The sequence below is a fragment of the Neovison vison genome, chromosome 5, assembly GCF_020171115.1.
Source record: "Neovison vison isolate M4711 chromosome 5, ASM_NN_V1, whole genome shotgun sequence".
Lineage (NCBI taxonomy): Eukaryota > Metazoa > Chordata > Mammalia > Carnivora > Mustelidae > Neogale > Neogale vison.
The window spans coordinates 89,670,381-89,681,164 of record NC_058095.1 but is presented as its reverse complement, the minus strand read 5'-3'; the positions used below and the strand labels follow the sequence as shown (position 1 = coordinate 89,681,164).

General features: G+C 44.1%; 1 protein-coding gene across 3 annotated transcripts in view; it reads right to left on the bottom strand.

Annotated features, from left to right (window-relative positions):
- Positions 1–8,518: 8,518 nt before the first annotated feature.
- WASF3 (WASP family member 3) overlaps positions 8,519–10,784 on the bottom strand; it is a 136,307-nt gene continuing 134,041 nt past the window's right edge. For all 3 annotated transcript variants that reach the window (XM_044249469.1, XM_044249467.1, XM_044249468.1), the window contains exon 10: positions 8,519–9,510. In XM_044249469.1, coding sequence (XP_044105404.1) covers positions 9,353–9,510 — 158 coding nt within the window. In that variant the 3' untranslated portion in view covers positions 8,519–9,352. The remainder of the gene's footprint in view (positions 9,511–10,784) is intronic.

Below are 10,784 nucleotides of genomic sequence, written 5' to 3'. Positions count from 1 at the left end.
GGAGTCCCTTAATAAAATGAATGAGGCCACTCCTAGGGAGTTCCCTGCAGGGAACTGCTTAGGGACCTGCCTCCTTTCGTCAGCCCACAGACTGATTACAGGTGGGGGAGAGGGAACCTTCCTTATCCGAGTCACTGCCCAGCAACATCGAGTGAAGACAGCTCCAACCCAGAGCATCTTTGTAGGAGGCGTACATGACCCAGAGAAAATGAGTGAAGTGCTCTGCTTTCTTTTTTTGCCTCCTCTGATGCTCCTGTCCCAACGGAGGCCCAGGCTAGAGTGCCTGCCGCCGGTATTTATGGCCTCCAACAACTCAACCACCTGCTGGAAGAGGAACTGTGCAGCCACAACGCAGCAATATAAACATGTGAGAAGTATGGTGCCTGGGTGGCTCAGTCGTTAAGCATGTGCCCTTGGCTCAGGTCATGAACCGGGGTCCTGGGATCCAGCCCCGCATCGGGCTCCACGGGAAGCCTGCTTCTCCTTCTCCCACTCCCCCAGCTTGTGTTTCCTCTCTTGCTGTGTCTGTCTCTGTCAGATAAATAAAATCTTAAACACACACACACACACACACACACACGCCAATAAACACACACAAACGTGAGAAGATTGTGTAGGTCTGAACCTGAAGGAAGAGCTTCTCTGAAAGGAACATGGAATTGGGCCACCAGATGCAGAAGCAACATGGCTGCAGTCCTGAGATGACCAAGTCATTACTCAGCTCACCCCGTGGGCCCTGGGGGTGCTCACCTTCCACCAACAGGCACTGGAGACAGAAGGCCCCAGATTGCCGTGGGGTCCAGCATCTAGCGCCTAGTCCCAGTGGTGACATCAGTCAGCTGACCAGTCCTGCATCACTGCAGCCATGTGAGGTCAGAGGCTAAGATGATATTCCTGAAACTTTGGTGTTCCTAAGAATCACTCCTGGTTCTGGGATAAACTGGGGATTCCAGGGTCCCAGCTCCAGGATTGATGCAGTAGGCTTGGGATGGGGCTCAGAAATCTCCATTTTAACATGTATCCCCAGGAACTCTGATGTGGGTGGTGCTGGAACCATCCTTGGAGAACTCAGACTCAGCTGGTGAGTGGCACGGGGACTCTGGTCCATGGCAATCAGGCGAATCGCAGCTCAGACAATTTTATACCCATTTCTGACAGGGCTCACTCCCCTATTAGGTTCTTTGGGCTTCTACATCTGCAGTATTGCCTTAAACTCTGCATGATGGCATCTAGCCAGGCAGGAAAAGGAAGCACCGGGGGAAATGAGAAGAAGGAGCAGCAAGCAGGTGGCTCGGGGGCAATGGAAGAATGTGACAGTGATAGGATGTGAGGATCCGCGACGCCGACAGCCACCTTGGGGAAGGAGCCTGGTCCACGGGAGGGGGCTGCGGGTGGGAGGAAACATACAAAAGAAAGTGGCCTATAACCATTCAGAAATGGGGAAAGGAGCAGGGCACGGGGCTGGCGTGAGCTCCGGGAATGCCGCAGCCGGGGATGATGGGAAACCGGGCCAAACGCCCAAGGTTGACCCGAAACAAAGCTGCTGATGAGTGATGGGTGCTCACGGGCGGGCGCGGGGGGTGTGATCAGAGGGACTCTCGGGGTGAACAGCCATGCAGGTAGCGACTTAACTGCGCTGCTCTTTGCCCCTGCCCTCAATGCAGAGGTTGTTGAAACCCTAGCTTGCAAATCAAATGAATACCTATGTCCTTGAAATACTAAATGCCATTTCAAAGGAGCTGAAAGAGGACACCCTAGCTTAATTATTGAGATGGGAAAGTCTTGATTTCCAAAGGTAGAGGGGACATTGTGAGCCACCGTCACGTCCGCCGCATCTTATCCGCGGAGGTGCTAAGTTATATTCACACTTCCAGGATCCAGAGGCTTACATACTCTCCAATTGCTTGACTGCTGTTGAAACTGGTTTTAGGCCAGAACAGCTGAAGCACATCCTAGAATATTAAACGCTTTTAAATGTCACTTCGTGGTAAGTACCACTTGGTAGGTTTTCAATTGCTCTCAAAGGGCATATTTTCTTAATTTTTCTTCATGGTAAATCATCTACCAGTTCACCACCTCTAACTAATCATGGTGCTATATTTGAAGCCAATTACTCAAATCACAAGAGTGCGATGAATGCAGTGGGGGATTTAGAAACATGACATATGCAAATATTCCCAACAGGGAGCTATTGTGTTTTGGCAAATAAATGTCCACGTGTCAGCTCTGTGAAGAAGGTGTATTTTGAAAGCAAATCTCTTTATCATCTAAGTCCCTGTCAAGATACATCTGCAAGTTACTCACCCCTCCAAATTAAATATGTAAGTCTTGTCTAGCTCCTGACACGCCTCCGTATTGGTACTGTCGTCAGAAAAGGCAGAATTGGACCCCAGTACAATGTGCTCGCACAGCGTGAACACGTCTTGGTCTAAAGAAAAAAGAATCAGATGGTGAAGACGTCTGGTTTTCAAACTTTCAGGTAGTGAAACCCCTTTTTTTCAAATGAAAAAAGAGCAAAAAATAAAAATTATTTTGTCGGCGTAGATTTATTTGTAAATCTAAATTTTTAACCCTCCATGAAAACATCCAAGTTCTGCAGTGACTATAAAAATTTGAGCCTGGGGTTAAGACCAGCAGTTGTTAGAGTAGTCTCATTCTCCACATTAGTTAGGTACTGTGTTCTACGAGGACAGTTTAAACAAAGGACATGAAGGTGGCAAGAGTTTCAAACCATAGCACAAAATCCTTGGACACCACTTGGTTAAATAAAGATGTCACAAGTTCTGTTTTTGTTTTTGTTTTTTTTTAAGATTTTATTTATTTGGGGGACGCCTGGGTGGCTCAGTTGGTTAAGCCACTGCCTTCGGCTCAGGTCATGATCCCAGGGTCCTGGGATCGAGTCCCACATGAGGCTCCTTGCTCGGCAGGGAGCCTGCTTCTCACTCTGCCTCTGCCTGTTTCCACGCGAGCGCGCGCTCTCTCGCTCTCTCTCTGACAAATAAATAAATAAAATTAAAATATTTTTTTTAAAAAAGATTTTATTTATTTGAGAGAGAGCGAGTACAAGAAGGCAGAGCAGCAGGCAGAGGGAGAGGAGAAGCAAGCTCCCCACTGAGCAGAGCGCCCAACATGTGGCTCAATCCCAGGACCCTGAGATGATGACCTGAGCTGAAGGCAGATGTTTAACCGACTGAGCCCACCCAGGAGCCCCAAAGATATCTCAAGTTTTAATGCTGGGCCCCTGCAACGTCAGGTTTACCTGGCAGAAAAATGGAAGTGGTCCTCCCTTTGTAATTTGGTATTCAAGAACAGACTGCATTTTAAATTGCATTTTAAAAATAAATATCATATCAAATATTTATAGAATGAGACTTCTGAGAATGCAGGACTAGCTCACTCTAGACCAATTCTTTACAAATAACAATTAGTGGACAAAAATACACTTTGCAACTATTGAAGGCACTGGAGAAAAATCAAAATCAGAAGGACACCAGAGGGTTGAGGCTCAGAAGGAAAATCTTCAGGTGCATTTCCTATTTTTTAGTGGCTTTTTGCCTGAGGACAGGCTCGATCCTGCCAAGCAGGGCAGCTGCGCTTTAGTAGAAAACCCCTAGGTTTGCTGGCTTACCCCACACGCCTACTGGCTTAAAAAAGTGAGAGAACCGAGGTCAGAGTGACCAGAACAGGGAGAAAGTGACAGAGAATACTAGAAAGGAGAGCCAAAGAGTAGGATCTGAAAATTCTGTGCAAAATTTCCCAAATCTCTGGTTGATCCTGTAACCAGATGTAAGCAAAGGCAAACTCAAAGCAAGCTGGCTAAGCTACATGAACTTCTGAGAGTTCTGTTGGTATCCATCACAGGGCAGGGTGGAGAGAATTGGGAGCTTAATTCTAGTCACGGCAACTCCCTTGAAAACCACTACTTTTCAGAGGAGTTTCTGAAACATTATTTATAAAGGTTGGGATATAATCCCAAACTACTGGGCAGGCACTCAAGAGAAAAGGCAATCATTAGACAATGATCCTGAAAAGATCCACGTGTTCGAATTAGCACACCAGAGTTTTTAAAGAGCTAGTGTAACCATGCTCAAAGATGTAAAGGAAAATAAGCTTGTAATAAACCAACAGGTAGGGACTCTCAGCAGAGAAATAAAGCTATATGAGAAAAAAAAAACAAATAGGCAATTCTACAATGGAAAAATACGTCCGAATAAAAGATTTTTTAGATGGGCTTTAGACTAAGTTGTAGGTGATGGAATAAAGAGTCATTGAACCTGAAGATAAATGAATAAAAGTTATTCAATCTGCAGAACAGAGAGAAAAATAATTTTCAAATCAAAAGAGCCTCAGGAAATTGTGGGCCAACCTCAAAAGGTCTAATATATGTGTAAAAGGAAGGTAAGAAGAAGATAAAAGGAAAGGGATGGAAAATATATTGGAAAAAGTAATGCCCAAATATTCCCAAATTTCATTTAAGTCATAAATTTATAGATCCGAGTTCCGTGAACCCCAAAAGCAAGATAAATACGAAGAAAATCATAACTCAGCATGTGGAGCAGCATTGCTGGTGAGTTTAAACTAGTTGGTGAGTTTAAACAGCCACTTTGCACCAAGTCTGTCAATTTCTTTTAAAACTGAACATACACTTACCTATGACTCAGCAATTTCATTCCTGGTTATTTATCCAGGATCGATGAACAGGTATGTCCAGAAAGGACTTGCATTAAATCTTTCCAAGGAAATGGATAAAATCACTGAATTATACAATGGATTCATACAAGTACTCTGTGACAAAAAGTAATAAAATATTGATATATGTAATGACATGGATTTCAAAAACATTATACTAAAAGAAGCAGGTGTCGGGCACCTGGGTGGTTCAGTAGTTAAGCATTTGCCTTCACCTCAGGTTCAGATCACAGGGTCCTGGAATCGAGTTCCGCAGCAGGCTCCCTGCTCAGCGGGGAGTCTGATTCTCTCTCTACCCCTCCCCCCTGCTTGCGATGTCTCCCATACACTCTCAAATAAATAAATAAAATCTCAAAAAGAAATAAAAGGTGTAAAATGGTACTGTTTCATTCCCTTTATGTTAAGTTCTTCAATGGGCTAAATCAATCTATAGTTTAAAAAAATAAAAATCCACAATGGTGGCTGCTGCGGAGACTGGGACAGAGGAGAGCAGAACCTGAAAGGGAATGAAACAACATTCTGAGGTCACAGCGATGCTGTCTCAATGTACACTACAGGAGTGTACACAGGGTTACAGCTCATCAAATGGTATACTTGGGATGTTGCTTTTTACTTTTACGTTAAAAATATTAAATATTAGCTATAAATATCACACCATGATATGCACATTGAAGTGCTCAGAGGTGAGCACACTGCAACTTACTTTGAAATGGACGGCTAGACAGACCGACATGGCTCCATGGGTGTTTACTAAACAATGTTCTTGTAGGTTTCAATTTTTTCATAATAAATGTTGAGGGGAGGGATGTTTACCTAACTCTTGAGATCTACTGGGGAACGGAAAGACCTTAGTTTGAAACTCAAGAACTAAGAGACCATGCTTGGAGCCCCAAGCAATGTGAGTGATGGCCTGTTTCCCTGTCATTCAACAAGGGGCTGCTCAAGGACTAACAGATTAGCCAGGTGTTCTCAGGATACAAAAATGTAGACGCAGACTGTATTCACGGAACGTGGCGCCGGATGGGGAGGCTCAGGGAGACCCAGCTAGGACCCCAGGAGACACCTGTTGTGGGAAGTGGACACAGCGGGCACAGGCAACTCAGAGGCAGCTGTTCCAGAAGCGCACTCCAGCCACTTTCCTAAACGTGGTCACACTTACCTCCCTGATTCAGTTCGCACTGGCCCCCACGTGCACAGCTCCTCCCTCCCCCCGGAGTGAGTTTGACATGAACCGTGGCCCTTGACCAGCAACTTAACTTCGTGCTAGTTTGCTCACATATGAAAGAGAGAATACCCATTTTAAAGGATTATCATAAGGACTAAATGAAAGCATCCCATAAGCAATAAATGATACAGAGTATTCATCACTGTTATTGAGACTAGATGTGGCCAAGAGGCCTCATCTGAGCATCTGGCTTCCTGAGTTACTCCCAGAATCCAATCTGAACTCTTGGATATGTAAAACCCCTGCCCAACCCCCAACTTCTCCCCTCCAAGAAAGGTTAAACAACAACACTGTTATCAATGGACAAAACCTTTTAGGGTTAAAAGTGTAATTTTATTTAGATGTTACTTGTACATAATCTATAGTAAGATATACAAACAGATAAAAATTGTTTAACAGGAGGTGTGTGTGTTTTTTTTTTTTAATACCACTTTAAATTCAATTTACAACAGCATTGGTAATACTGCAAGGTGACAGATACTCTGATTTATAAAACAAAAATTACTTGCTACTCTGGCTGATACATTCCCACTAGTCTTTAATGGATTAAAATGTATCATGTATTCCAGTTGCAAATTATTACAAAACTTTCACAACCTAGCCACTTGGTGCTCAGAAAAGATTTTGATATTCTAAAAATTTACTGAAATGAAAATGTTAATTTTCTAACCATATACTTCCACTAAAGAAAAACTAAGTGTACCAAATCTCATGGTTTGGGGGTTAATAATGGAAAACCAATCACATTATGTTTGTGTAGTTAAAGTGTGGTACCGAGTAACCTTCTCATTCCCTCTGTCTAACCTATGATATGAGAAAAATCGATGAACAGGTAAGAAATTAATCTAAAATACATATGGAGGGGAAAAACTGAGAGATTTAAAATTAAAATTTAAAATATAACTACTACTTTAAGATGTAAAATCCATAGATACGAAATAGGTTTTTAAATGTCCTTCTCCATTTGTTTCGGTAAATACTTTTTGAAAACGAAAACTGAAGATTCAAAATATTCACTTTTTCCTTTTCATGTAACAGCACGTTAGAAAAAGTCTGGATTTAATTTTAGAATAAATCAGATTTGCTGAGAAAAATACTGCAAAAATAATCTAAATTGAATTTTAGTCCTTTTCCATTCCATTTTAAAGGCTACGCAACACATTAGGGCAAAAGCTTTTCACTAGTAGGAAAATCAAGTCGAAAATAACTTGTTGATTAAACTACAGGAAGACAACTAATAATTAATAAGCATATGAATATTTATGAATAAAGTGCCAGTAATTTTACTGTAGTAAGATATAAATAGAAGAAATCCTGACATGGATAGTAGCTTTAGGTGTTCTCTTCATCCTGAGAACAGAAGGGACATAAAAAACAAAGAAGTGTTACCAAATAGATGTTCTAGAATTATATAAGGAATTCCTAACTGAAAAGTAACAATAAAACAAAATACTGTAATAACGATAAAATCAGACTACAAATGGTAAAAGTCCCAAGAATAATGCCAACACAGTAGGCCTTTATGCTGGGGGTGAAAAAAAAAGGGTGGTGGGGGGAATCAAGGAAAGAAATGTAAAAGTCCTAATAAAGTGATAACTATCATTTAAATTCAGTAAAATTATGGTGACTAGCTCCAGGAAACGGAAACCCGAGAAGCATGTGTCCCAACAGCTAGTACAGCTGAAAAGACTCCAGTAAACGGATAGAAGCAGCATGGTCTCGGGAAGGGGATGCAGACATTAGGCTTTTCAGAGTTTCAAAATCTATGTGACTAAAACCCAACGATGGGCTTTATCTGATGACCGTCCATAAGCCAAATCGGTGTCCACTAGGGGACACATGGACGTGGTTTGGGGTCCCCGCTGAAGTCCTCAGGAGGGCTCATTAACAAAAATCCACTGGCCATGGCGCTGTTTAGACGACTACCATGAACCAGACAACTGCTTTGAGCTGAAGCCTCCTTCACCATGACTGAGAGTCACAAATAACCGGTCCGTTTGAAATGCTGCACGTAGGTGACAATCCCTAGGAAGTGAAGTGTCTCAGTGTATTTGTGAAGTCGTGTCTACAGTCGAAGCCTGGGGGCGTTTACGGATTCTGAACAAGCAGCTACCCTTCCTCCCAAAATGACACGAGCCGGGCTGCCAGCCGTGAGCCTTCCGCGGCTCCGCTTTCGCCAGGAAGGTAAAGCCCGGCGGTCTCCGAACTGCCGTGTGGGGAGCGCAGCAGGAAGCGCTGCGGTGAAGGGAACGTGATCTGGAACAGCTACACGCCTCGTCTAATCTGAGGTACTTTTTACAGTTGAACGTGCCGACGACACCGTGAGAAAAGAGAACCGTGTGCTTCTAGGAGTAGGGCCGAGGCCCTGCTTGGGTGATGGATCCCTAATCTGGCCACAGCACCAGGAAAAGCGCATAGCTGTCAGCATCTACTTCCACCTACAATCTAAGCTTTGTGAAATTCAGGCCAAGTGGGGCGAGGGGCGCGGAGCGTGGGGCGCGGGGCGTGCTCTCCGGAGCGCGCTGAGGAGTGGGAACTTAGGACGCGGCTCCAGGAGAGGCCGGGGTGAGGGGCTCCTCCGCACCGGTTCGCCCCCCCCCCCCCCGCCCACCGTGTTGTGCCGGCCGGCTGGACCCCCGGGGCTCTAGGGACTCAGGGGCTCCCAGGGTCAGCCCCGAGGGCCCCGGAAGGAAGAGCAAGCACCCTGTTCTCCGTACTCGTGACCGCGCAGCCGCTGGAGCCCCCTCCGGAATCACCGCCAACCATCCAGCAAGGGAGCGCCCGCAGGGAACCCTGCCCTGGAAGGGCCTTCCAAGTTCACGTTTCACCAGAGCGTGCCACGGGAACGAAAGCATCTCACGGAACGTTCCGATTCACACACGGGCGGCCGGGCTAAGGAACGGGAAGCAGCAACGTTTGATGCCCCTGACTGGTTAAATCTTTCCCCTAGAGCCAACTTCTTGGGAAACACGTTAGAAACAAACGAACAGAAAGCGTGAAACGGTATCACTGACTGGAAGACGTCACTCTGACACATGGTCGTTAATCTTGCAAAGACCTAACACCAGGCAGCTTCACAAACACACGGCAAGTCTGCGGAATTACAGTGATCAGGAAGAGGAGACCCAAACTGCACGAAGTACTCTCGTGGCCAAGAAAAAGGAAGCAAGAGGCTGTTTTCAGGACAATGCGATAGTTACAGCGTATTTCCTCGGGTGCAGCACAATTTGCTATGTTTAGTGGCACTTAAGTATTACACAGTAAATACTGAAAAAACCCAGAATTTTTGGATGTGCAAAAGCAATATCACATTATTAATACAAAAGTTGCTACGCTACAGGATTATAATACCACTATGTGGGTGTTGGGACCACTTAAATTTTTCAATACATTTCCGACAAGTGGCCCCTGGTGGCCCTGCTGCGCATGTGCGCCGCCTCAGTCGGACCAGTCGTTCTCGTCGAACTCTGAGTCGTCGTCGGAATCGCTGTACTCCACGGCGATGCGTCTGGACAGAATAGTGGCCACGTCGTTCCCGACCGGCTCCCGCTTGGCCTCTTGCTCGCGCTGTTCTTGCACCTTTTTCAACTGAATTCCTAGGGACACAACCCGGAAGGAGAATTAAATTGCTCTGCTTGCTCCAAATTAAGGAAAACAAACTAGGAAGTCTATTTAGCCTTACCACCCCCTCTCCACCCCCAAAGGTAAAAAGTTTTGTAAACCTGAAGTGAGAAATCTTGGGAAATCGAAGTGTCACGACCAAAAAAAAAAAAAAAAAAAAAAGGCACTCAAAGTCGTTGACACTGTTTGTAGAAATGTGCTTTATTCCAGTGCACTTGAACATCATGAAAGAAAATTCTGGCCTGCACCTTCCACTAGAGTAGCCACTACACGTGGCTGATTAAGGATAAATTTATTGTGCCTAGTGGCTACCATATTGGAACCTACAAACATGGAGCACTTCTTCTATCATGAACAATTTCCTGGACATTGCTGTAATCCAAAGGCTTGGAAAGGAGCATTTTATGCTAATAGCTTTTGATTAGTGCTGGGAGGTAAGGGAGATCTGTGTTTCACCAATTACTTCTAAAAATGAATATAAAATACAATCATCTACTTTCTTATTAAGTAACAGTAGGTGACAGATAATTTAAAGTTAATTCTTTAATTTTTCTTTTGCAACAATTTCAGATTTTATAGAGTCCCTCCCTGTAAGACTAGTAGAAAAATGGGGCACCTGGGTGGTGCAGTTGGTTAAGCAACTGATTCAATTTTGGCTGAGTGATCTCATGATCTCACAGTTGTGGGATAGAGCCCAGAGATGGGCTTCATGCTGGGCATGGAGCCTGCTAAGATTCTCTCTCTCTGCCCTTCTCTCCACCAAAAGAAAGACAAGTTAAAAAAAAAATTCCCATAAAAACTATACCCAGGTTCCCCAACTGATAACATATGACCACTTTTTTTTTTTTAAAGCAACCTTTATCATTCTTGGTCATACACACACACACTTTTTTCTGGATCACCTGGGAATAAGTAGCATGTAACGTTCCTTTGGCCCTAAAATACTTAATGTGTAATTCCTGAAACACAATGATCAAAATCATACTATGAGCATAAATACAATACTACCATCTCTTTTATAAATATTATATAAATTTTGCCAGTAGACTTAAAAGCAGCAGAAAGTTTTCACCAGGCCTGGGATCCAACATGGGAATACCAATGATACTGTCATCTTTCATTAATGTCCCTTAATCTGGGCAGTTCTTCAGTCTTTGTGGTCTCTGATCTTGACATTTTTTAAGAACACAGGTAGACTGTCCCTTGATGTGGGCTTCTTAGAGGCTTCCTCATGATTAGATCCTGGTTA